Source organism: Ursus maritimus, unplaced genomic scaffold (genome assembly GCF_017311325.1).
Source record: "Ursus maritimus isolate PB19 unplaced genomic scaffold, ASM1731132v1 scaffold_32, whole genome shotgun sequence".
Classification (NCBI taxonomy): domain Eukaryota; kingdom Metazoa; phylum Chordata; class Mammalia; order Carnivora; family Ursidae; genus Ursus; species Ursus maritimus.
The window spans coordinates 21,810,755-21,835,991 of NW_024425786.1; the positions used below are offsets into that span (position 1 = coordinate 21,810,755).

General features: G+C 52.5%; 1 protein-coding gene across 1 annotated transcript in view; it reads left to right on the top strand.

Annotated features, from left to right (window-relative positions):
* The window catches only part of PTPRU (protein tyrosine phosphatase receptor type U), a 77,567-nt gene extending 70,298 nt beyond the window's left edge, over positions 1-7,269 (top strand). Inside the window, exons 25-30 of the mRNA XM_008694493.2 lie at positions 689-862; positions 1,722-1,862; positions 3,895-4,020; positions 4,171-4,328; positions 5,653-5,788; positions 6,051-7,269. Of these exons, the coding sequence (XP_008692715.2) occupies positions 689-862; positions 1,722-1,862; positions 3,895-4,020; positions 4,171-4,328; positions 5,653-5,788; positions 6,051-6,113 (798 nt within the window). The 3' untranslated portion in view covers positions 6,114-7,269. The remainder of the gene's footprint in view (positions 1-688; positions 863-1,721; positions 1,863-3,894; positions 4,021-4,170; positions 4,329-5,652; positions 5,789-6,050) is intronic.
* The last annotated feature ends 17,968 nt before the right edge of the window (positions 7,270-25,237 follow it).

Consider the following 25,237-nt stretch of genomic DNA (forward strand, 5'->3'; position numbering starts at 1 on the left):
AGGGCAGACAGAGGCTCCAGATGTCCTCTACACTCCAGGTTCCTGCCAGGTCAAGAGAAGGAAGCTGAGACCCCATGGATCAGGCTGTAGGAGGCATGAGGTGGAGGAGGAGATAGGCCAGAGTCCCAGGCTTGTGGTGTGACCGTGCCCTGGACTTGCATTCTCTTCAGACAGGGCTGACCGCCTCCACAGGCCCCCGGAGTCCACTTTGTGGACAATGTGGGGCTTCAGGGCTTGTCTGCCTGAACACACCTGATAAGTTAGTAAGGATCCTCATTGTGCGTTTTATGTATGGAGCCTTGCATGCGTCAGGCGCAGTGCTCGGACTTTGGCAGTATCTCACTCAATCCTCCCAATAGCCCCTCGAGCCAGATGTCTCATTCTCCCACCTTACAGTTGAGAAGAATAATGCTGAGAGATACAGTGGCTTGTCTAAGGTTACACAGGGAGTGAGAAGGCAGACTTGAGTCTCCAGAGCTCTGTTCAGAACCTGTGTGATCTGGAGACAGGGAGCCTGGGGTCCCTGTCCTCACCCCCTTCTTTCTGGACCTCAGTTCTCCATCCATGAAATGGGGTTAACAACCCAGCTCAGTGTCCTTCATGGGGCCGTGAGGAGGCCCACCCAGCAAACACTGGAGGTCCACACTCACCCCCACCCCCATCCCATTGCTCCTTCTGCTCCCTGTAGACGCTGAACTCAGTCACACCGCCCCTGGATGTGGAAGAGTGCAGCATTGCCCTGCTACCCCGGAACCGGGACAAGAACCGCAGCATGGACGTCCTGCCGCCCGACCGCTGCCTGCCTTTCCTCATCTCTACCGACGGGGACCCTAACAACTACATCAACGCGGCCCTGACGGACGTGAGGGCTTGGGGCGGCTCTGGGCTCGGGGATTCCCTCAGCCAGCAGTATCCGGGAAGGCTCAGGAGCTGGAGGGCAGAGCCGAGGGCTCTGGTTGGGACAAGGTTGGGACCGGGGAGCAGAGTCAGTGTCTGTCACTGCTCTGGGACCTGGGCTGGGCTCTCAGACCCTTCCTCTGTGGAGCTGGAAGGGACTGAGAGATGCATTTATTCACAAATATTTATTGAACCCCTACCGTGTGCTGGGCACAGGCCATATCCCCAAATCTCTGCTCTCCTGAACCTTGTATGTGGGTGACGGGTTGGGACAGTCAGTACACAACGATACAGTGGTATGTCAGACGCTGGTAATTTCTACAGAAAGCGACCAGGCAGGAGGAATATATAATGTGGGCTTTGGAGTGTGTGTATGTGGCTATTTTTGATGAGGTGGTAAGGAGGGCCCCTTGGAGGAGGTGACTGTCCAAGAGCAGAAAGAAGTGAGGGGCAGGACTGTGTAAACGTTTGGAAATTTGTTCTAGGCAAGAGGACTAGCAGGTGCTAAGGCCCTGAGGCAGGGAGCAAGCTTAGCGAGCCTCTACCTACCATGCCCAATTTCCCATAGCCATACATTTGGGAACCTTTCGTGTTTTGTCCCAGGGGCCATGGGCTTGGGCACCATGGGCCTGGGGAGGGGGGCTCCCCCTACCAACTCAGGCCTCCGTGTGCCACCAAGCTCTGAAGTGGACCCCCGCAGGCAGCCCGGCCCTGAGGGGAGAGCTGTCTCGCTCAGGGTGGGCAGAGCGGGGGACGGCCCGTGGCGGGAGCTCCAGCCCTGTCGGGCGGTGCGCGGGCCTCGCTGAGGCCTGGTTTCCCCGCAGAGCTACACACGGAGCGCAGCCTTCATCGTGACCTTGCACCCGCTGCAGAGCACCACGCCTGACTTCTGGCGGCTCGTCTACGACTACGGCTGCACCTCCATCGTCATGCTCAACCAGCTGCACCAGTCCAACACCACCTGGGTGAGGCCCCGCTGTCCGGGGCCTCGTGTGCTCCAGGGCATGTCCCCGAAGCCCAGGGCTGGATCCCAGCTGTGCCCCCTGTCTGTCGAGTGACCTGAGATGGGTCCCACTCCCTCCCAGAGCCTTGGTTTCCTCGTCCATAAGAAGGAAGCTGTCAGATTGGAGGGAAATAGGTGCTTTTTCCTGAGCACCTGCTGTATGCCCAGGACACTGCTTTGCACTCACGGGCTTCGGGTGAAAAGATTAAGACCTGGAAAGCAGGCAAGTGGCAGAGCTGTGCCCCTCCCCCAGGCTGTCTTCTTCCAGAGCCTGTGGGTGGATTCAGCTGCCCACCATGGGGGCCTTTGAGGCTGAGCAAAATTCCAGCCTCCTTAGTTTTTGACTGATTTTGGGTAAGTTCATTTGCCTCTTGGAGCCTCAGTTTCCCTCCTGCCCAGCACGTAGTAGGCTAAGTGTGTGGCGGGGATGAAGACGATGCAGTTGCTCCTGAGGTGGGTCAGGACACTGGCTCAGTGACCTCCGCCTGGGGGCTGCCCCGTTTCCTTTTGAGGCCCGCAAAGCTGGCGCTCCCAGGAAGTGCAGGGGTTCAGCCTTCCAGCCCCTCGTGGCCATATCCCCCAGATCTGGGCCTCTCTGCACTTCCCTGTCCTTGGCGGCCGGGAAGAGTTGCTGTAAAATGAGCCTGATGGTCTCTTAAAGGCTGAGAAGACTTGCTCACGGGGCCCTTTACGAGGCAGGCACGTGGCATACACGACCAAGGACTGCGGCGTAGTGGGCTCTTGCCCGGGATGCGGGCAGGAGTCCCGTGTGGGAAGAACCTGCCCTTGCTAAGGCGGGGGGGGGGGACCCAGAGGGAGGCTCACAGAGATGTCATTCAGCCACTTTCTCCACTGGCCACTCCCTGCCAGGCCCTGCAGTAGGCAGGTGGGGGGACAGAGGAAGCAACACAGCACCCCTCTCAGATCTCGTGGTCCAGGGGGAAGTAGGGTACAACACCCGACAGTGACAGCACAGAGGGAAGGGGCTGTCATGGAGCTGGCGCTGGGACGCAGAGAAGCCTGGGGATAGTGTATCAGGGAGGGCTTCTGGAGGAGGTGGTATCTGAGCTGAGCTGTATAGGGAGGGTAGAGCTAGGAAGGTGAAGACGGGGGAGGATGCATGATCCATGGAGAGGGGGCAGCATGTGCGAAGGCCTGAACACAAGGAATTGCCGGGACCCCAGGCGAGAAGAGGAAGGTAGTGCCCTCTTTGTGGGCGTGGTCAGAGAGGGAAGCCAATGGAGCATGGAATCATCTGGGAGGAGCTTGGGGACCATTTCACACATGCAGAAACGGGGGCCCAGAGGAGAAGAGCTTTGCCTGGACTCCAGGCAGAGCTGAGGCTAGAAGCTGGGGCTCCGGACCTACTGGCCTGGAGGACGTGTGTCTGTGTGTGTGTGGGGGGGAGACACCCCCTTCATCCCTCCGCTGTCTCCAGTCTGGCCTGGAGGGGAGGCTGCACGTGGGACCCTGACTCCATGGTGGGGTCCTAGGGCAGGAGTGGGGGTTCTGAGCTGTGTTGCAGCTTCAGGGGCACCCTACCTCTGTGAGCTGATGCTGGAGAGCAAGGCAGTGAGAGAGAAGGCCAGGGGGCGGGGGTGATGGGGTGCGTGGGGGTGATCCGAGGCCTATCCCTAGAAGAAGGTGGCCTCATGCAGGGCTGTGTGTGTGTGTGTGTGTGTGTGTGTGTGTGTGAGCGTGTTAGGTGTGGCTGTGGAGCTGCCCAGCCAGGATTGTCAGTGCACCTGTGAAGGGTTTGTCTCTGCTGAGCTGAGCGGGTCAGTGCAGAAGACGTTGGGGTGGGTGTGCGCTGCACTCTGACGGGTGAGTGGCGGCGGCTCGGGGGACTCTGCAGGTGGACTGGGAGTGAGTGGGTCAGGATGTGTGGGAGCCCCAGGGCCAGAGTGGAGGTCCGGGATGGGCAGAACAGCAGCTCCCCCCCGCCCCCGCAACCTGGCTCAGCTCAGCGCTCCCCTCCGTGTCTGCATCCCTAGCCCTGTCTGCAGTACTGGCCAGAGCCGGGCCGGCAGCAGTACGGCCTCATGGAGGTGGAGTTTGTGTCAGGCTCTGTGGACGAAGACTTGGTGGCCCGTGTCTTCCGGGTGCAGAACATCTCACGGGTGAGTGACCTGGGTGCCCAATGGTGAGAACCTGGGTGATGACTGGGAGGCAACCTCATGAGACCCCCTTGAGGTCACCCCAGGGCCTGGTTACCCCAAGGTTCATGTCCCCACCCCCCGCCCCCCGCCGCTGGCCGCCTGTGCCCTCAGCTGCAGGAGGGGCACCTGCTGGTGCGGCATTTCCAGTTCCTGCGCTGGTCTGCTTACCGGGACACGCCTGACTCCAAGAAGGCCTTCCTGCACCTGCTGGCCGAGGTGGACAAGTGGCAGGCAGAGAGTGGGGACGGGCGCACTGTCGTGCACTGCCTGTGAGTACGGGCCCTGCTGCCGGGGGAGAGGGTCTGGGAGTCTCGGGGCCAGAGGCGGTGGCCCAGGCTGAGACTAAAACCCCCTGGGGCTTGTGGATGGCCGTGGCCTGGACCCTGCACGGCCAAGCAAGGATGGCCCCATCTTCCCTGGAGGAACCCAGTCCGTTTCCAGGGTGTGGCCTCAACCCTGGGCAACTGCCCAGCACCCTCTGTGTGCTGTCTGACTTCGCCAATTTAATTACAGTCCTGTCAGAATTGTTTACTGCGTGAGGCCGCAGCACACTTTAAGCCAAAAGAATTCCAGTCTTTGTTCATGCATGCACGCATGCAACTTTTGTCATTCGTTCCTTCACATGCCCCCGTTCCTAAATGCATGTATTCACTCCTGTCTGGGTGTAGTCCCTCCTTTGACCCCCACTTTCTCATGCTCTCAGCGCTTACTGACCCTTCCAGTGCCCCCCTAGCCATTCTGGGTACAGGGATACGGAGTTGAGTTGGGCAGGGCCTGGCCCTCCGGGGCCTTTGGTTCTAGTGGGAGAGACCCCTCAAATGGGGGCTGAGGGCCTAGTCCATCCCCCACCTCCCCAGGGGAGCCCCACACCCCGATGTTGCAGGGGACAGAGGAGGGAGAGGACAGGGGATAGGAAGCGTCTCTGTGTTTGGCTGCAGGTTTGCCTCGGAGTGTGGGCGTGTATGTGTGTGTTTTCGCCACGTGTCTGTGTTGCTGGGGGTGACTGGTGCTCTCAGTGTTCATTTTCCATCCTGCTGCCTGGGGTTTGCTTGCTGCTCTGCTGCCCTCCTCCGTCTCTGTCTTTGTCTCGGTGGCTTTCTCTTGGAGTGTGTCTAGCCTGCTTTCCCTCAGAACCTGCTGTCTTCCTCCTGGAGGCTGTCTCCCTAGTTCCCTACAGGCTTGGGATGCCAGTCTTGGCATCTGAGCTCCCAGCCCCTCCCTCCTGGGTTCCCTAAGCCCCGCCCTTCTGAGCTCCCAGACCCCTCCCTCCTGGGTCCCCTAAGCCCCGCCCTTTTGAGCTCCCAGACCCCTCCCTCCTGGGTTCCCTAAGCCCCGCCCTTCTGAACTCCCAGACCCCTCCCTCCTGGGTCCCCTAAGCCCCGCCCTTCTGAGCTCCCAGACCCCTCCCTCCTGGGTTCCCTAAGCCCCGTCCCTCCCTGCTGGGGTTCCCTGGCTCCGCCCCTCTTCTGTGGGCTCCCAGGCCGTGACCCTCCTCCCTGTTGGTTCCCTGGTCCTGCCGGTCACTTTCGGTGTTCCAGCCCCAGGCCTCCCCCTCTTGAGCCCCACCCCAAACCTTCTGTGTGTCTCATTTAGGAACGGGGGCGGCCGCAGTGGCACCTTCTGCGCCTGTGCCACAGTCCTGGAGATGATCCGCTGCCACAGCCTGGTGGATGTTTTCTTTGCTGCCAAAACGCTTAGGAACTACAAGCCCAATATGGTGGAAACCCTGGTGAGAGGCCACATCCCCCTGCCCAACACTTCCAGCGTCCCAGGCCACGCCCGGCCAGGTCCCTCCACACCACTGTGCTCTAACTGCTTTCTCCCGTTGGGCTTCGGGTTCTGATCCGGTGGTGCCAAGGTAGTTATATCCGTTTGCCCCTTTCCCCCCAGAGATGTCCCAGGGCCCATGCTTGCCCTCTGGCGCCCCATTCTCCCCGTCCCCGGTACTAGAGAGGGACCAGGCTCATGATTCCTTCTCTCCCTCTCCCCAGGATCAGTACCACTTTTGCTATGATGTGGTGCTGGAGTACTTGGAGGGGCTGGAGTCAAGATAGCGGGGCCCCTGGCCTGGGGCACGCGTTGTGCACTCAGGGCCAGGCCCGGCGCGGATGAGGAAGACCTGGGTCCCTGACTCAGCTCCGCTACAGCTCCTGCAGGGGAAGCACTAGAGTGGGCGCCGGGCCATCTTGGTGCCCCTTCCACTGTGGCCGGGGCCTCTCACCGCGTCTGCCGGGCAGGCTGTGGGCCAAGGAGGAGCTTAGCAAGACGGCAGCCCAGCCCCCCTCCACCAGGTCCTGCAAGTCTGAGCTGGGAGTCTGGCACTGCCTGGCAGAGTGACAGGGGCTCAGGACTGCCAGCTCGGGAGGACCCAGGCTCAAGCTCCTTGACTCCAGGCTCAAGCCCCGGACTCTGTCCCAGCCCTGGGCGGGGATGAGTGAGCCCCTGCAGAGCCTGTGGCTGGCCAAGGTTTCCGCCCCGTGTGGCTTCCTCTTGACACGGATAGAGGGTGCACTGGGGCTTGGCATCTGGACTCCCACCTGGCCTGGCCCCTGAGGATCCTGGGGAGACTGGGCACATCAGACTGGTCCTCCCCAGAGGGGGCTATGGCCCCCTCCTCCACCTTGCTGCCCCCCCCAGCCCCAGGGATATTTTGCTCATGACCCCTCCCACTATTACTTCTTTGATGTGTGCTCTGAGCTTCCTTGAAGCGGGATCTGCCCATCCCTTGCCCTGTTCTCTGTGGGGCTTCTTCCCTGCCTGACCCAATGTCTGCAGAGTGAAGGCACCTGAGCCCCTCTTCCTGTACTTTTCAGGCCTCACTGGTGGGTCCTGCTCAGCCTAGGCCAGTGACAATCTGCAAGGTTGAACAACAGCCCTTGGGGTTGAGGTCTCTGTGGCTCCTGGTCAGGCTGCTCCCCGGGGACGGGGCACTGCTACATCAGGGGTGCTTGCAACTTCCACAGTTCAGAGGAAGAACATGTATTTTGGGGTTGGAGGAGCAATTCTTTTTTTGTTAATTTTATGATTTTTTTGATGGGTGGGTGGGAAAATCTCTTTAAAATGGGGCAGGCCACACCCCCATTCCGTGCCTCAATTTCCCCATCTGTAAACTGTAGATATGACTACTGACCTACCTCGCAGGGGGCTGTGGGGAGGCATAAGCTGATGTTTGTAAAGCGCTTTGTAAATAAATGTGCTCTCTGAATGCCACAGAGCAGCCTGTGTGTGTGTGTGACCACCCTGAGTAGGGCCTGCCCGCCTGCCCCCAGCCTCTTAGTGCAGTGGGAGGGCTCTGGGCTGGGAGGCAGAGGCCTGGGTCCAGTCAGGCCTTGGTTTTCCCACTCAGAAAATGGTCGGGTGCGGACCAGAGCATTGCTCAGATGCCTTCTTGCGGGGGCAGATTCTAGAGAACTCTGTCTATTGCTGCCTCCACCCGGGCCTCTGAAGCAGCTTCTCAGGCAGTGGGCTTCATCCTGAGACCCCTGAGGTCCACAGAGCCGCTTCTCACCCCCAGGAGCCTGGATCTGGGTTGAGCTCTTTTGGGGACAGCATGGGAGGCTCAGGCTTTGGAATCAGGCGGATGGGCCTCACCAGCTGTGAGACCCTGGGTAAGTCAGCAACCTCTCTGGACCTCGGTTCCCATCTGTAAAATGGGGATGACCCTGGTAGGATCAGAAGAGGTCATGATTAAGGGCCTTGCATGGTACCAGGTGTGCTGAAAGGGCTTCGTTTACAAACACAACAGAGACACACCCTGTCTCTGTGATGGTCGGTCAGCCCAGCCATTGCCAGCCTCGGGCTTCTGCTAGGGGTGGAGGGGAGGAGGAGTGGGCTAGCTGGTAGGGATCCCAGTCACTCCTGGCTGTCATAAACTTGTGTCATCTTGGGCAAGAAAAGTCGTGTTTCTGGGCCTCAGTTTCTTCATATGGAAGCTGGCCCCTTGATGTACTGATTCTGTTCTCACACTGGCGGACTCCTGTGCCTCAGTTTCTCCATTGGCAAGAGAATACAACCTATTCCAAGGACTTCAGGATCTAACATCTTTTAATCTGAATTAAAAACTTATTATGATATATGATGACCCCCCCACCCCACACACTCAGTCTGCATTGACTACTAATCCTTACCTGATGGATCACAAGTGTATGTCAGATACTGGCTAAGCAATAGAATGTGACTTGCTTTGACCAACACAAAATGGCAGAAGTGATGTCAAGTGAGTTCTGGATCTTAAGCCTCAAGGGGCATTGTGGCTTTTGCTTTTGTCCTCTTGGAACTCTGCCATGTAAGGAAGCCTATCTAGCCTACTGGAAGATTTGAGGGCACATGGAAGAACCAAAAGAACACATCCTATGAATGGCAATACCAACTACCAGCCCTGCGAATGGGGCCATCTTGGGCCTTCCAGCCTGGCGGACCTCTCAGGTGAGTACAGCCATATGACTGAGCTTAGCAAAAACAGCCCAACCAACCCCAGAACTGGAAGAGATGATAAGTTCTTTCTTTTAAACCAAAGTTTTAGGATTGTTTCTTATGCAGCGAAAGCAAACTGATACATATATGTTCTGGGTGGTGTGGATGCAGCTTTACTCTTTGCCCCATCAAGTACTGAGCTCCTAAAGGGTGGGAAGTGTTTCTGCATTCATCCTCTTGTATGCGTTGCCCAGCCAAGGGCTGGTCTTGTAGCTGGTGCTCTGGAAATGTTGGCATGAGAGAGGGGAGGAAGGAGAAAGTGTGGGTCTGTTTGTCTGATCATTGGCCTTACATGGCTTTTCAGAGGAACTGGGAAGGCAGACCGTGTATTAGAGGAAGGCCAGCTCCAGGATGAGCCAAGATCTCACCTCCGGCTCTGCATAGCCACCAGCTGGTGACCTTGCACCTGTTCAGGACCACCGCAGGCTCAGTTTCCTAGTCTAGAAAATCAACCTAATGATACCTACTTGTAGGAAGTCTAGAGATAAAATGTTTAAAAGAACTAGCATATTCCGGTGCTGACCTGACTCGCCCTCAGTACATGCGATCACGTGATACTGAAGTTCCCAGCTAATAAACACGGCCGGCTTGACCTTTCATTCAGCACCCTGACCTCCTCCTTAAACCATGCAAGAGCTTCCAGGACTAGGAAATGGAGGCCCAGGAAGGCACTGGACTCATTCAGGGTCACAGCTATTATACAGCTGAGCTGGGGCTCCAGCTTGGCCCCACGTTAGGCTGACTCCAAAGCATGCCCTCTCACTGCTCTGCTCCGTGGCAGGCCTGGGTGGTGTTGGAAGCTGGAGGATCCCTTGATGCAGCCCCAAATGGCTAATCTGTGGCCTGGACACTGATTTTCAAATGCTCAGAAACATGTCAGGGTGGGTGGCCTCTTAGACAAGGTGACCCGTGGCAGGAGAAGACGGATGGCCCAGCCTGGCTCTGCCCGGGGCCGCTGGCCTTGCGGTGGACAGTAGAACCCCCCACCCCAGATCCCCGCAGAAAGGGTTTCTAGAAGTGCAGACGGGCCGGCCGTCTACTAAGACCAGAGGCTGAATTTGCTTCTTGGATCGTTGTAAATCCAGCTGTCCGAGCCGGCCAAGCAATGATTATTTCTCACGACCTCTGCGGCGGCCGCTGATTGGAAGATGCTATACATCCCGGGCGCCGGGGAGACGGAGCCATGGCTTTGATGGATGTGAAGGTGACCGCCAGGCCCTCCCTGAGAGCCGCCCGTCATGGCCCCCGCCGACTTCTTCTGATGCGCTGGAGCTCAGCAGACGCACCGGGGCCCAGGGTCGGGCCGGAATCCTGGTGTCAGTGCTGGGACAGAGCCCGCTTTGCCACATGGTGCAGGGAGCAGGGGTCTGGCATCTGAGGCCTGGGCCTGAGGGTCTCCACTTCGCGGGGACACGGGGGCCGTCCTGACTTTGGGGGGCCTCCGTGCCTCATCTGAGATGTGGGAGAAGAAAAAGCCACGGACTGTGGTGCTTCCAGGGCCAGGGAGGCTGGGTGGCGTGGACGGGGGCAGGGAGCTACGGTTTCCATGGGTGTCGGCTGGGCTACATCCCGGGGGTGGCGGACCGGGGCTTCAGACAGGGTGAGGGTACTCACCAGGCCTGGGGCGCGTTGCCGAGAGCTCCATGTGGACTGTCACGACTCAGCTTCCAATGAAGCCGGTGAGGTAGGTACTGTCATCCCCATTTTACAGATGAAGAGACTTGAGGCTCAGGGAGCCTATGACTTGCCCAAAGTCACAGAGCCACCAAGTGTCACACAAACTGCAGCAGCCACAACGACCATTTGGGAAAAGATAAGCCAGATCACTCACCCTCTGGTGACCTATTGCTCTGTAAGTAAAGGCTGAGCGCCTGGTCATGACCTGCAAGGCCCTGCCCGACGTGGCCCCGGCCCTGCCTCTGCCCGTGGCTCTCCTGCCTGCTCCTTTGCTCGCGCTGGCCTCATTTCTTTTTTTTTTTTTTTTTAAGATTTTATTTATTTATTTGACAGAGAGACAGCCAGCCGGAGAGGGAACACAGCAGGGGAGTGGGAGAGGAAGAAGCAGGCTCCCAGCAGAGGAGCCCAATGTGGGACTCGATCCCGGAACTCCGGGATCACACCCTGAGCCGAAGGCAGACGCTTAACGACTGCGCTACCCAGGCGCCCCGCGCTGGCCTCATTTCTTCTCAGCCATCCGGGCTCTCTGTCTGAATGCCCTTTGCCACTCTCTGTGTGGCTGGTCCTTCTGGGTGTCCAGGTCCAGCTCAGATGGCGTGTCCTCGAGAGGCCCTCCCTGAATGCGCTGAGGTGGCCTCCCGCCCCACTGTCTGTGTCACTCTCAGGGCCCTGCCCCGTATAGGCCCCTTGTGGCCTTCTCGCCGAGGGTGACTAGCTGGCTCTTCATTGGCGGGTTGTTCCCTGCCAGCCTGTGAGAGGGCGGGGGCCATGTGCATCTGGTCGCCCTGGGTCCCCTGCGCTGAGACAGTGCCTCGCATGCCGGGCATTCAGTGACTATTTGTTGAGTGAATGACAGGTGCAGAGCCAGCACTCAAACTGTCTTCCTCCAAAGCCCATACTCTTAGCATATTATTTTTAGTCTTCCAGATGGTCAAATGGTTCAATGCCATGGAGTCAGGTTCCAACCCTGGCTCAGCCTCACTGTGCTGTGTGGCCTTCAGCAAACTTCTGCCCTCTCTGAGTTCAGTCTTCTGATCTGTCCAGTGAGGACGAGGGACTAGTTGCTCTCTAAGAGCCCATCCTAAGGGGGCACCATTAGTCCCACATCAGTGATGTTGGAGCTGACATGGCTCAGGGGTGCCAGGCTCCACTCTCTGAGTCTGGTGAAAGCTTGGGTGTGGTTTGGGCTTTAGTCTGATGAGTCTGGGCACCTATGCTGGAAGGTTCCTGCATTATACTTAGTGTAGACATTGTCCTTATCTTCCCAGCAATCTCAAGAGGTAGGTATTACCAAGACCATTTGATACGAGGAAACAGGCTCAGAGAGGTGAGGCAAATTGCTTAAGGTCACACAGCTAGAATAGAACCAAGACAAGATTAGAACCCGTGTCACTTGACTCCAAAGCCTTTGCTCCTTAATCATCACAGAAATCCTGGCAACTCTGAACCACATCAGCTCTTATCTTGTCCGTGGATCAGTCTGCCTTCCTAACACTGCGCCTGGCTCAACCACAGAGAGCTGCAGACTGGCTTGGCGGAGGCCCACAGTCAAATAGCCTCCCAGACTTAGTGGCAGGCACCTAGTAGGTCTGCAGAAAATGCTGTTGAACGAGTGTTTAAGTATCTGTTGAATCTGGGGGGGGGTGGCCTGAGTCAGAGGGAGCCACTGAGTTGAGAAAGCCTCTTGGAGAACAATGAAATGCATCTCAACTCACTTCCTACTTATTCCCAGAGGTGGGAAGAGGGAACCTGCCCAGGAATTTTATTTTCTGTTCATTTGAATGCTGAACAATGGGGCTTTCTCGAGCTGTGTTTATTTATGTGACTGCATTCTCTTTCTGAAGACAGCTGAGGACAGATCTCTCTCTCCAGGGCTCCAGGGCTCCAGTCCCTGCCCTCACCCCACCCCTACAACAGACAGAGAAGCCCCTGCTCCTCTAGCTGCTTTCCCTAACAAACCCTTCGTTCCCTTGCCTTGCGCCCATGGCAATTACTGACGTATTGTCTCTGAGCTCCACACACGCCCTTCTTTGCCCTGCTTTGTGATACTGGAGCTGGACCCTGCAAACAGTTCTCTTGCCAGCTGGAGCAATGCTAGACTTTGTCAGTAGAGGGTGCTAGAGGGACACTGTAAGGTGATTCCTTCCCTTCCAAGCTCTGGTCCTCCTTCCTTCTTTAAAAAAAAAAAAACAGAAACCCAAAAACCTCAGCGCAGGAGCCAAGACCTTAGTGGCCCTGTGGCCCCGCACCAGATGTACCCTCAGACCCCACTCTCCATTTCTATAGACCAGCGCTAGCCCCCACTCTTTGGCAAGTTTCTTGGCTACTTAGAGGCTGAATGTTCTTGTGGGCACCGCGCCCTCATCGAAAAGGTCTGAATGTCAGTCTTGGGGGAGACCTTCTCCTCAGTCTTTAGTGCGTTTGTTATTCACTCTCCCTCAGCCTAGACGTAGCTGTGTCCCTCCTCCCCCTCCCAGAACATTCTTCTGGATGCTTCTTTTCTTGCTGCTTTGGGGGTCCCTTAGATTGTACTTAACTACCCTTTGCTAGTTGACGATTACTTATATTAAAATTTTCATGTTCAAAGTATGCATTATGAATTCTGTCTCCTGACTGGGTCATAATTGATAGAGAATTCTAAGTAGGGGTAGTCCCAGGAAGCAGACTCTCGAATGTAGGATTTTGATTGGTCTTGGTGTGCCCTTGGGCTTGAACATAGGGCTGAGCTCCTTGTCAATTGGACATGGGATGCTAGTAATCCACGGCATGGTGGCATCATAATTATATTATCCCCTCTGATGGATTTTGATGCAACGCCCACTGCAGCAACTGTCTTGGGGGCCCAGGTGACCACCACATCAGTAAGTATGCCTGCAAGGACTGCGGCATGGGATGGATTCTTGAATGTACTGGAGCACTTACTAGGAAGAAAATGGTAAGTTCGGGTCACTTAATTCTTAGCTCAAATCATGGTTTGAGAACCACGGAACTTCCACGGCATCCTTACAAGAATCTCTCATTTCATGTAGCTGCAGGTCTGATATTGCCAAAAATCAAACATAAATTTTAAATGTGTGGGTCACAGAATTTAAACATCAGTTAAGTTTACAGCATCACCAATCTGCTCCCACGAGAGTTTGGGCACAAATTAGGAAAGAATGGGATCCTGAAACTTGAGTTAGAGACATTTGGTTGGAGTCAGAGGAAATGGAGAATCCCTCTGAGCCTCCTTTTATCCGTGGAAAGAATTTTCCCTCTTGTATCTGAGGAGACTAGTTTTCTTTTGTTTGAAAACCCTGTGATAACCTTCCATGGGGCAGGTGTCTTGAAGGGGATGACCATGGTCCTCGAGACATGCCACAAGCACCCTGTGTTGCTGTTAGACCCATAGCAAAGGTCAAATCTCAACATGTTCCACGAGGTCACGTATGCACTGTGACCCAGGAGATAGTTTATGCAAATAGAAGAATGGCAAGGTTTTTTGCTAATGGCAAGTTTTGACATAATCCTGGGGAATGTATATGGAAGTTGATTCTGAGGGTGGAACATAATACTAGACTATTTTGAATTCATGGACGTGGATTTGGGATTTAATGTGTTAGCTTGTGCACCTGAAGGTGGATCCAACAGTTTACTTGGTTGGTTGACTGAAACTTGGACCTGAAGGTGGCTTTTGTTTAATGAATGGAGATACCAGAGCGTCTATGGAATAATGTGGTAGAGGGAACCCAAAGGCTGGAGCATATAGTATATTGGAGTGGATTTATCATATGTGACCTGCACAGCCACCCCCCAAACTATGTTCCATGAAAATTCCCAGCAGACACTTTCCTAACTAAGGTGTTGAGAAATACATTAGTGAGATGAGAAATTACATACTTAACATATTCTGTTAATGTTCAGCTTTGTAGCCCAGGTATTGCCAAGGGCATGTTGTCATTAAGATGGGCTCCCTGATTTTATGGGGATGATAGGATCCTGGAGTGGTAGAGGCTAAGTGGCAGTACTTAATAGCCAAAGACAAGGAGAGTGCATGTATCATAAACGCCGCAGGGATGTACTAGAAATCAGAATGCTTTGGCTCATAGGAATCTTTAGTGGTGACTAATTGATCAGTGTGTTTCTAGGAAGGAAATAGGTGGATAGCCTCCTAGAGTATTGCTTGATCTATAGAGCAGAAAAACCAACCAACCAACCAACCAACCAACCAACCTCTGGGATCGGTGGCCAAGACCTGGAGAGTTGTGGCCTCTCTTCAGTCTCCAGATCTAAGCCAATTCTCAGATCAGAGCCCCTTGGTTGAAGAGGAGGCCAGGCCTCTTGAAGATGTTTCCTGCAGCAGTGCTGTAAGTATGCACCACAAATTCTTCGAAGCCTCACCAAAGGGACCCATGGCTATTTACTAGAGTGACTGCTCTTGGGGAAAAAAGGTACCCAGACCTTTGGAGATTACTAGACACTGCTCTGAATTTATGATCATTCTTGGGGATGCAAAATAACACCATGGCCCGCCAGTCAAAGTGATGACTTAGGTATTCAGGGGATAGATATTTAGCCCAAGTGTGTCCAGTGGGTCATTCACCCTGTTTCTGGACACATAATTGAAAGAGACGTACTTGGCAACCTGAAGAATCCCCATTTGGCATCTCTGGCTCTCAAAGTGAAAACAATTATGGAAGGAAGCACTAAATGGAAGTTCCTGAAACTTTCTCTGTCTACCACGATAGTAAACCAGCACTTCTCTATCTGTGAGGACATTTCAGATATTGATGAAAGCTGCAGTATACAGAAGTGATGATTCCTATCCCATTCTCATTTAGTTTACCTGTCTGGCCTGTGCAGAGGTTGGATGGGCTTTGGGGAATGACTAGATTACCGTATGTCTCACTAGGTGGTGACTCCAGTTGCAGCTGCTGTCCCAAATATGGCGCCCTTAGCAAAGCAACCTAGTATAGCACTTGGTATGTAGCCATTGACCTAGCTGCTGCCGTTGCCTCCACCCCAAAAGATCACCAAAAGCAGTTTGCTTTTACCTGGAAGGACTAACAGTATACCATCAGAGTCTTGCTCCAGAGCTAAATCTGTTCTCTTGCTTTCTGCCATTATAGCGTCCACAGATAACGTGATCGTCTTGCCATTCTACACAGCACCACACTGGTGTACTCCATGATGACAAGCTGATTGCATCTGATGGATAGAAAGTAGCAACTACAACACATGGGAACAAGGAAGTGGGAAATAAATCCCAGAAAATCTCATATCTATTGTCCCAGTGAAGTTTCTGAGGGCTCAAGGGTATGGAACACGTTGAGATATCCCCTTCAAGGGGAAAGTCAAGTCGTTGCACCGTATATTACCCACCTTGAAAAAAGAAGTACAACCCTTGTTCGGTATTTTTTGAATTTTGGAGGAAACTTCACATTTGTGTGTGTGCTACTTTGATCCATTGGCAAAGTCTCCACAAGACTGTCAATTTGGAGTGGGGACCATAGCACCAGAAGGCTCTGCAGCAAGTAAAGGTTTCAGTACAACTCCTACCACATGGTCCTTACAATCCAGTAGATCCAATGGTTCTTGAAGGTTTCATAGCAAATAGAAATGTTGTATAGAGTCTCAGACAAGACCCCAAAGGGGCACCACAGTGGAGACCTCTAGGATTTTGGAGTAAATGTGTTCCTTCTTATGCAGATAACGCTTTCCCCCCCTGAGAAACAGTTTCTAGCTTGCTATTGGACTGTGGTAGAGACTGAATGCCTAACTATAGGACATCAGGTGACCACGCAGCCTGAGATTTTCACTTAGGAGTCCCTTGACACCACTGGCCATAAATTTATCTTGGTGCAGCAGCAGTCTCTCATCAGGTGGGAGTGGTAGAAAAGAAAACATGCTTGGGCAAGTCCGGAAGGTATGAGTAAATTGTCTGAGCCACTCCTGCTTCACTGCCTTCAATTTCTCAAATCATGCCTGTGGCTTCATGAGGAGTTCCTTATGACCAGGTGACTGAGGAATAAAAACTCAAGCCTGGTTTACAGATGGTGCTGCGTGACGTGCTAGTACTACCCCAAATCGAAGACTGCAGCATTACAACCCCATCAGGGGTGACCTTGAAGGACAATGGTAAAGACACATCTTTTCAGTGGGCCAAATTTTAAGCAGTATATTTGGTTGTCCGTTTTGGAATTAGAGATGGCCAAAAGTATGGATCGATGCTTATTTATGAGCAGTTATTAATGGGATGGTTTGGCTAGATTGTTAGGGAGTTGAAGGAAACATAATTAGAAGATTGGTGACAAGGACGTCTGGGTAAAGGTATGTGGATGGACTCTTCAGAATGAGCATAGACTGTGAAGACTTGTGTTCCATGTGAATACTCACTAAAGGGAATCACTTGCAGTGCAGGCTTTCAATAATCAGGTGAACAATATGACATGCTTTGTGGTTATCAGTTAGCCTCTTTACCCAGCTGTCCTTGTGTTTATCCAATGGGTCCATGAATAAAGTGGCCATAGTGGTGAAGATGCAGGATAGTCATGGGCTCAGTAACATGAATTTCCCCTTACCAAGAGCTTCCTTGGATACCACCACTGCTGGGTGCCCAATCTTCCAACAGACAAGATCAACATGAGCCTACAATATGGCTCCGTTCCCTGGATGGACCAGACATCTACCTGGTGGCTGGTTGAGTTCGTTGTACCTCTTCCAACAAGCACGGGGCAGAGATTCTTCCTTTACAGGATAGAATCATCTTCTGAGTATGGATTAGCTATTACTACCTGCAACGCTTTCGTCCATTCCACCATCCATGTATTTACAGAATGCCTCACCCACCATTATGGTATCCTACCCAGAATTGTCTCTTCTCAAGGAACTAATTTCATAACAAAAGAAGTGCAGCAGTGGGCTCATTGCTATGGAATTAACTGGTTTTACCACATTATCTGGAAATGGATGGCTATTTTAAGGTGGAAAGCCTTATTGTGCCAGTTGGAAGACAAACCCCTATATTAGCAATATATGCTTGACTCATACATGGGTTCAATAATCAAAATGTGGAAATGGGAGTGGTTCTGTGTCAGTCAAGTTCCAACCAGTAGACAAAAACCACATCAACTCAACTAGAGGGGAATGAAAGAGAACTCTCAAGCATACCACGAATTGAAGGAGAGTATGCAAGAAATGAGACATGGATGGGAGGCGGGGATCCTCCCCATGGTTGAGATACAGAACATTGGAGAGGGTGTGGGTGCAGCCTATTGGCTGGCAGAGAAATTCACTAGGTTGTCCAGGCCAGAGATGGTCAAGGTCAGTGGGCAGAGAACTGCCGAGGAGCCGATTAGATTCAGGAATTGCTCAGGGGGTTGCTGTTGAACTTTCTGGGAAGCCAGCTGGAGTACTGGCTTCAAGAAGTTTCTCACCGAGTTGGGGGGAGGGCAGGGACTAGGGGACCTCATACGGAAGATGCTTGGAAGGAAGCCAGGGCTCCCAAGGATCTTGTCTTTGGGAAGCCAGCTGTGTGCTCCACCGAGTGCCCTGCACACACCTAGTAATGCAGGAGCCAGAAGAGAAGGACTCTGGAATCAGCTCGAGTGTCCACCACTGCCACCTACTGACAAAGATTAGCATCAAGCTTGCAAGGGAAAAATGTTCCAGGACCACGAGCAGGCCCTGCAGGGTGGGCTTGGAGCTGGGAAGCAAGAGATGACAAACGGCATAAGCCCCTCTCATTATTGTTCTCTATCACCCACTTGCAGAATTTCAGCTTCTTGTCTCAGTAAATTTGAGCTCTGCTGTCTTGGAGACCTTTGTTCCCAAGGGGGGCATATGAGAGGACACAACGATGGTTCCAATGAATGGAAGGATGAGACTACCATCTAGTCATTTAAGGCCCCTGTCTCATTGAACAAACATTGAAGCTGAAAAAAAGGGTTACTCTACTGGATGGAATGATTGACTCTGATTTGCCAAGGGGAAATTGGGCTGCTTCTGCACAATGCGGGCCCAGAGGACTTTGTTTGGAACTTAGGATTCTTTGGGGCACCTCTTAGTGCTTCCATGTCCAATCGTAAAGGTTAGTGGAAAACTTCAGCAACCCAACAAAGCAGGATAGTTGATGATTCGTGTGATTCAGGAGTAAAGGTTTGGCTCACTGTTCCTGGTTAAAAAAAACAAAACAAAACAAAACAAAACAAAACAACCCCAACTAGCTGAGGCTCTGGTTGAGAGTGGGGGAAATGTGGAATGGGGAGTGGAGGAAGGAAGCCATAGATAGAAATAACGGCTTTGTGACCAATTACAGAAGTGAGGACTATAGTAGCTTCGCATATTTTCTCTGTTACGTTCTTAAATTTATATTTGTATGTTCACCATTTTCTTCTCTGTCCTCCTTCCCATTATTATTTATATACAGGTTATTCGAGGTTAACTTTGTAGACAAGATAGTCAGCCTGACTTTACTGAACTTGAGGAGTCATTCACATAGCCAGTGATGGATACAGTGATGTTGGAACTACGTATCTCGTTTCGAGGCAAGTGCAAGAGCTTCTTTATTTGTACAAAGGACAACTGTGTCTTGTCAGGTGGAAACTAGAGTTGCTGTGTTGTGAATGGAAGTTCAAAAGTGTGTAGAAGGTGTACGTGGAAGCTGATTAGCCAAAGGCAAGGACTGTGGCGACTGTCACTTCATTGTCTCTCAGCTCGCAGTCTACCCTTCTTTGCCTTGCTTAGCCATACTGGAGCTGGACCCTGCAAACATTTCTTCCTCACCAGCTGGTGCAATGTTGATATCTGTCAACAGAGGGCACCGGAGGGATACTGCAAGGTGATAAGCCTCGTAAGGCACATTTCTTTCTGGTGTTGGACCTCCTGTTTTCTTTTATTCAGTGTGGGAGCTGTCCAGTGACATTCAGCTCTGCAGCCATCAGGGACAAGCTCTGCTGTACCCTCTGGCTATGCCCTCCTCACCTAGCGGCCACTTTTACAGACCAGCTTCAGCCACAACCTCAGGCATATCTAGGGGTTGTGAGTTTTCCCTTCGTTTGCTATTCTTGTGTTTTTTAGAGTCCTCTTTTACTCCCTTTAGTAATTAACCCCCTTTTTATTAATGATCACTTCTTTATATTAAGTGTTCCACGGTCAACTTACTGGTGTGCTGTTTCCTGAGTGGACCCTGACTCAGTACTCTCCATATTGATGTCTGGGCTCCTTTGTAGACTCCATCTTTTTGCTTGGAAGATTTGGGCTCCCTCTTGTTCTTCTCATCTTGACCTTTCTCCTCACCTCTGCTCTTCAGATCCATCTTGGGAACTATCCAGTTACTGGGCAAAGACAAGGATGGGGCATCCTCTCAGGATGTCTTGCAAAAAGTTGGGATTTCATGAAGCTTGTAGAGTGGAAAGAGCCTGCACCTTGAGAGCAGGTGCCTGGATTCTAGACCCCGCTCAGCCACTGACCCATGTATTTTACAAGTGGGAAAATGGAAGAGAAGTTGTGATTAATAATTACTCATATCCAAACTGCTCTAATCAGCGGTCAAATGTCCCCTCTGCCTTAGTTCCCATTCTTTTATGCATTCCTCATGAGACCCCTTTTTCTCCCGGGTTGGCTGGGTAGGTCTGCTTCTTACTATTATTCCAATTAATACAGTGGTTCTTGGCTTGGAGCAATTTTGCTTCTCGGGGGTCATTTGGTTGTCATAATGGGTGTGTCTATGTGCTACTAGCATTTAGTGGGTAGAGGCCAGGCATGCTGCTAAATGCCCTAAACTGCCCAGGGCAGCTCCCCACACTAGGGAATTATCTGGCTCCAGATACCAGCAGCGCTGTGGTTGAGCCATCCTGAATTCGTAGGTTTAGAGAGAAGGGCAAGAGAGAAGTGACTTGCCCAGGGTTACACAGAAAGTGAGCATCAGAGCTTGGATGAGAGCCTAGGTCCCTTAACTCGGGGATGGGGTCTTTTCAACTCTTACCCTCACTCATTCTTCTCCCTGGTGCAAGGGTAAGAAAAGAGAGAGGAAGCCAATGAGGCTTCCTGCCCCCAGAAATACTGTGCTGGCAGGCGGACGGCATTCTCCTCTTGCCACACCTGTCCTGCCAAACCCCGGCCATTTCCCAATACAACCATCTGCTTTCTCAACTCCTGTTCTGAGCTGCTGGGAAGCCGCTGAGAACACTGCGCTCAGTGAGTCCTGGCAGCACTGCCAAGGAGTAAGTGCCAACCTAAGCTGTCTCCACCATCGTCCATCCTTCCTCTGACCTTCCCGCAGTCTGCTCCCTCTCCCCTTGCCTTCAAGGACTATTCCAGTCCTCCACCCTCCCCAAGCCCTCTCCCACCAACCATCAACTCCTTCACTCTCAATAGGTAACTGATTTCCTTGAGTACTCCCTTTTCTCCTACAGTTAAACCTCTCGTCAACCAGCTCAGGAATAGAATTCTTCTCTCCTGGTGGAAGGCCAACTTCTTCCTGTCCTCTGGATCCACTCCTTTCTGCCTGTCCAGGGGTCTGTCCCTAATGAGTACCCTCTCTCTCTCTCTTTCTGTCTCTCAATCTCTCTTCCACTTGTCAGCTCCTCCAACTCTACCACCTAAGATTTCCCTGCATAAAGGCTGCTCAAATCTCCCCGCTAATTAATTCTAAACGAAATTATTTTCTCGAAATCCTTGGGCCCTTTGAGCCACTTTCCTTTCTTCCCCTCCTGTCCATATACTGTTCCAATTGCCTCGGTTAGCCCATCCCCATGCCCACTGCAGCTAGAAAACTCCTACCCACTTTTCAACCCAGCTCAAATGTCAGCTTTTCTAAGATGCTACAGCAGATGCTTTCATGTCCTACCCCATCTGCCCTCAACTTTCTGAGTTTTCCTATAACTACAGATGACTCGGGGCATGCGGACAGCTCCCCACCTCACATGCCTGCATTTCTTTTCTTCCTTCTCTAGCACCTGGAGAACTTGCTCTTCTGGGTGACAGGTGTGTGTAGTAGGTCCCACCTAGAAGTACAGGGGACAGGAGGAGTTAATACCCTGACCCAGGGGATAAATGCCATTTCCCCTCATCCAGGAGGCTGGTTCTGAATCGTCTTCCACATGGCCCTCAGAGCATCCCCAGCAGGACTGAGGCCCAATTGTCCAGTGCTCTGACTCACTCATTGATCCAGGTATTGTTGGCTTTTCTCTCTTCCCTGCTCAGTCTCTCCATGCCCTCCCCTGGGCTCAGCTCCCAGATAAACTATAGCCCCAGAGCCCTCATCTCAGGGTCTGCTTTTCGGTACCCACCTTCAGGTGCATGCCTTCCCTACCTGTCCTACACCTTTCCCACCTGCCCCACTCCTTTCCCTTCTGCCCCACACCTGCCCCACACCTTTCCCATGTACCTCACACCTGTCCCACCTGCCCCACACTTGCACCACTCCTGCCCCGAGGGAATTCATGCTCCTTCCTCCTGCGCCCTGGTGTCTGTTATTGTAGTTCTTGACACAGAGTCTGTCTTTTGTGTCAGACTGTGAATCTCTTGAAGGTAAAATCCAGGTTTTATTCACCTCTGTATCCCCTTCACCTGGCACAGTCCTTGGCCCATGCCTGGCCAACAAGTGTTTGTTGAGTGTGTGTGTGAAGAAGTGAATGCATGAAGAACAAGCAATCTCCAGGGTGTCTACACTGGGTGACAGGCCCGGCAAAGCCCGTCATCCCATCGGCGTGGCCCTCTCAGCCAGTCCCTGCTCCCTGCCCTCACTCTGAGGCCCCTCACTGCCATCCTCCCCCATTCTGTCCCCTCTAACCCCGAGGGCTCCCAGGACCCCTTCTACCAGGAAAAGTGCCCAGACAGGAGAGTGGGCCTCTCGAGGGGAGATCCGCCTCCAGTTAAAGAGAGCTTACCGGAACCGAGTGAAATGCTTTTACCATGTGACATAATTCAATGCCACCTTCCAGCAGATGTCGCTTTGGAGGGATAGATTTGTCCCAGCTGGACTCCGGGGCTCATTCAGAAGCACTCGGCGCACCCACCTGCTGCTTCCGAGGTGAGCAGCTCAGGAAATGGTAATTTCTACAAATCAACTTATTCAGCCCAAGTGTGCGGAGCCAAAGTTTCCAGCAGGAGGAATTAAACTCATGGCTGGGGAAGTGAGGCAGTCGCTGTCAAGCCAAGCAGTTGTGTCGATCACGTCCAGCTTTGAAAGCCCTGGGGGAACGGGAGGCTCAGGGCCCATCCAGGACGCCAGCGACGCAAACTCAGCTCCCTGCTTCTGTGAGAGGTTTCACGGACCGGAAACCACGGCCTGTGGGGGCAAAGGAGGGGCTGCCCAAGGTCACACAGCCTGAGGCCGTGGCGGACCTGGAGCGGAATCGGACAGGTCTGCCCCCACCCCTCCAACTTCTCAGAAGAGCTCGCAGACTGGGAACTGTGCCCAAGCTAAAAACAAAACCAAACAAAAAATCACCAACATCCCAGACTGACTCGCGGGTCGTGCCTGCCATTCTGTGTAGGCTGCAGGCTGGGAACGAGGGTCCCTGGGATCGGGGACTGGTTCTGCCATGTGCTCACTGGGCTCTGCTCTCTGGGTTTCAGCTTCTTTATCTGTAAGTGAGAGGAGGAAGGATCTCTAGCGTCCTTTGGCTTCAAAAATCACTCTGAGACTCTTTCCCCATTCAAGGGGCCTAATGCTCTACTTCTCATGATGCCCTGAGGGTCACGTGAGGGCCAAAGATGCTCCTTGGTACAACCGTGAAAGTTACCCCGCAAACAGTGTTGTCATCGCTCACGCCTCTGCAGCGAGGTGATGCTCAGGGTTGCCCTACGTGCATATTTGAGTAAAGGGAAAACCAGTGTGTCATCTCCTAGCCAAGTGACTTTGGAGCCAGGGGAGGGGTCTCAGGGTAGGTTTAAGTCTAGAGATCCTGAACTTCCTTCGCATAAGGGAGGGTGTCTCTGAAGCCATATCTCCCTTTCAGTCCCAGCAAGTGACATGGAATGTCAAATCTCAGGCTGCCTGTCTGAAGGGACCTTGGCAGAGCTAGGCTGTGGGTAAGAGCCGAGGGAGCGAAGGGGAGAAGGAGGTGATTTACAAGGGGATGGAGAGGAAAAAAAGGAGGGTGAGGGGAGGGGAAGAAAAGGAAGAGCAGGACAAAGAAGAGGTGAAAGAACATCTAGAGGGGGATGGCTTATTCATGCAGAAGAGAAGGTGGGTTTGTCCAAGTTGAGAGAAGCCTGGAGAGGCATGGAAACTTAGATCACACAAAGGAACACAGTTAACAAATTTTTATTATGTTGATTATAGTAGAAATTATTCTTATCTGGCTAACAGCAATTATGCTAGTGAGGTACACAATTCACATGCTAATGGTGGTTAAATTGATTATAATAATAAGGTACCCAGGGGTGCCTGGGTCGCTCAGTTGGTTAAGCATCCTACACTTGATCTCAGTGCAGGTCTCGATCTCAGGATCGTGAGCTCAAGCCTCACTTTGAGCTCCACGCTGGGTGTGGGGCCTACTTAAAAAAAATATTAAGGCAAACTTCATGTCACTAGATCAATTGCAAAGAAATGTCAGTGGAGAACCATGATCAAGTGACTGTCATGCGTATAAGCAATGGGTGTGGCATTAGAGAGATGGAGAGGGAGTGATGGGGCACTGACTGTGAGCAGCCACTCTGGGGTGCTCACTGGGATTGGTAACTGATATCAAATGGGGCACAGCAGGTGAAATAACATCCCCCAAATCACTCAATGGGTGAATGGAGCCCAGACTCCAACCCAGCTGTCTAAAGCTGAGGCTCTGACCAGCCATCAAAGTTGGCCAACACCCTGTCTTTGGACGGGACCTTACCAGACCTTTGAAAGTGGCCCAGCAGAATTGGGAGACAGAGCAGCCATAAACCGAGGAGTTTCATGACTGAGGTGAGGAAACCTTCCCTGCAGCCCTGGTGGGCTGGACAGGAAGTATAACCATAGACCATGTCTGTAAGGCCAGATGGATGGATGCGCCAAGCTATGGGCTTTCTAGCTCTCTGGGATTATGAAATCCTTGCAGGTTTCCCCTCAGTTACCCTCAGTAGGGGCACAGCCCCTCCACATGGATGCCAGAGGTTTCTTTTCTTCACATATTTGCCCCGGTGGCTCTGACCACAGAGCTGTGGGTGGAGATGAAATAACTTAGGACGCACACCTTTTTGAAGTGGGATAGAATGCCAGCTAAATATTTGTCCTAGATTTTCCCTCTTGAGTAATTGAATTATGAGATGATAGTTTTTTAAATATGAGAGACGTATTATCACCCACAGAATCTATTGCATGCATAGGCACACACACACACACACACACACACACATGCTCACAAAGGGAGGCTATTTTTTTAAAAGATTGTACTTATTTATTTATTTTTGAGAGAGAGAGAAAGAGCGTGCACAAGTGGGGGGGAGGGGCAGAAGGAGAAGCAGGCTCCCCGCTGAGCAGGGAACCTGATATAGGATTCGATCCCAGGACCTGGGGATCATGACCTGAGCCAAAAGCAGACGCTTAACCGACTGCCCAGAGGATTCTGTCTCGTGAACTGAAGAGGAGCTAATAAGGAATATTCACTCCTGACTCTTAGGTGCTTAGCTTCTTGGGGTCTTCTCTGAGCCTACCTCTTTCATATCCTCCCAAGAGATGGGGACAGAATAGAAACACTAGGGTCTGAACTCACCTGTTGAGATGATTTTGTCCTATTTCAGCACCACGGACAGAGCACATCCAATCTTGGAAGAGCCTCAAGTTTGATTTTGGTAAGTTTAGGAAGGGAAGGAAAAATAAAATAAGATGAAAACAGAGAGGGAGACAAACCATAAGAGACTCTTAACTCTAGGAAACAAACTGAGGGCTGCTGGAAGGGAGGTGGGTAGGGGGATGGGGTAATTGGGTGATGGGCATTAAGGAGGGCACTTGATGTAATGAGCACTGGGTGTTATATGCAACTGATAAATCACTAAATTCTACCCCTGAAACTAATAGTATAGTATATGCTAACTAAATTGAATTTAAATAAAAATTTTTTTA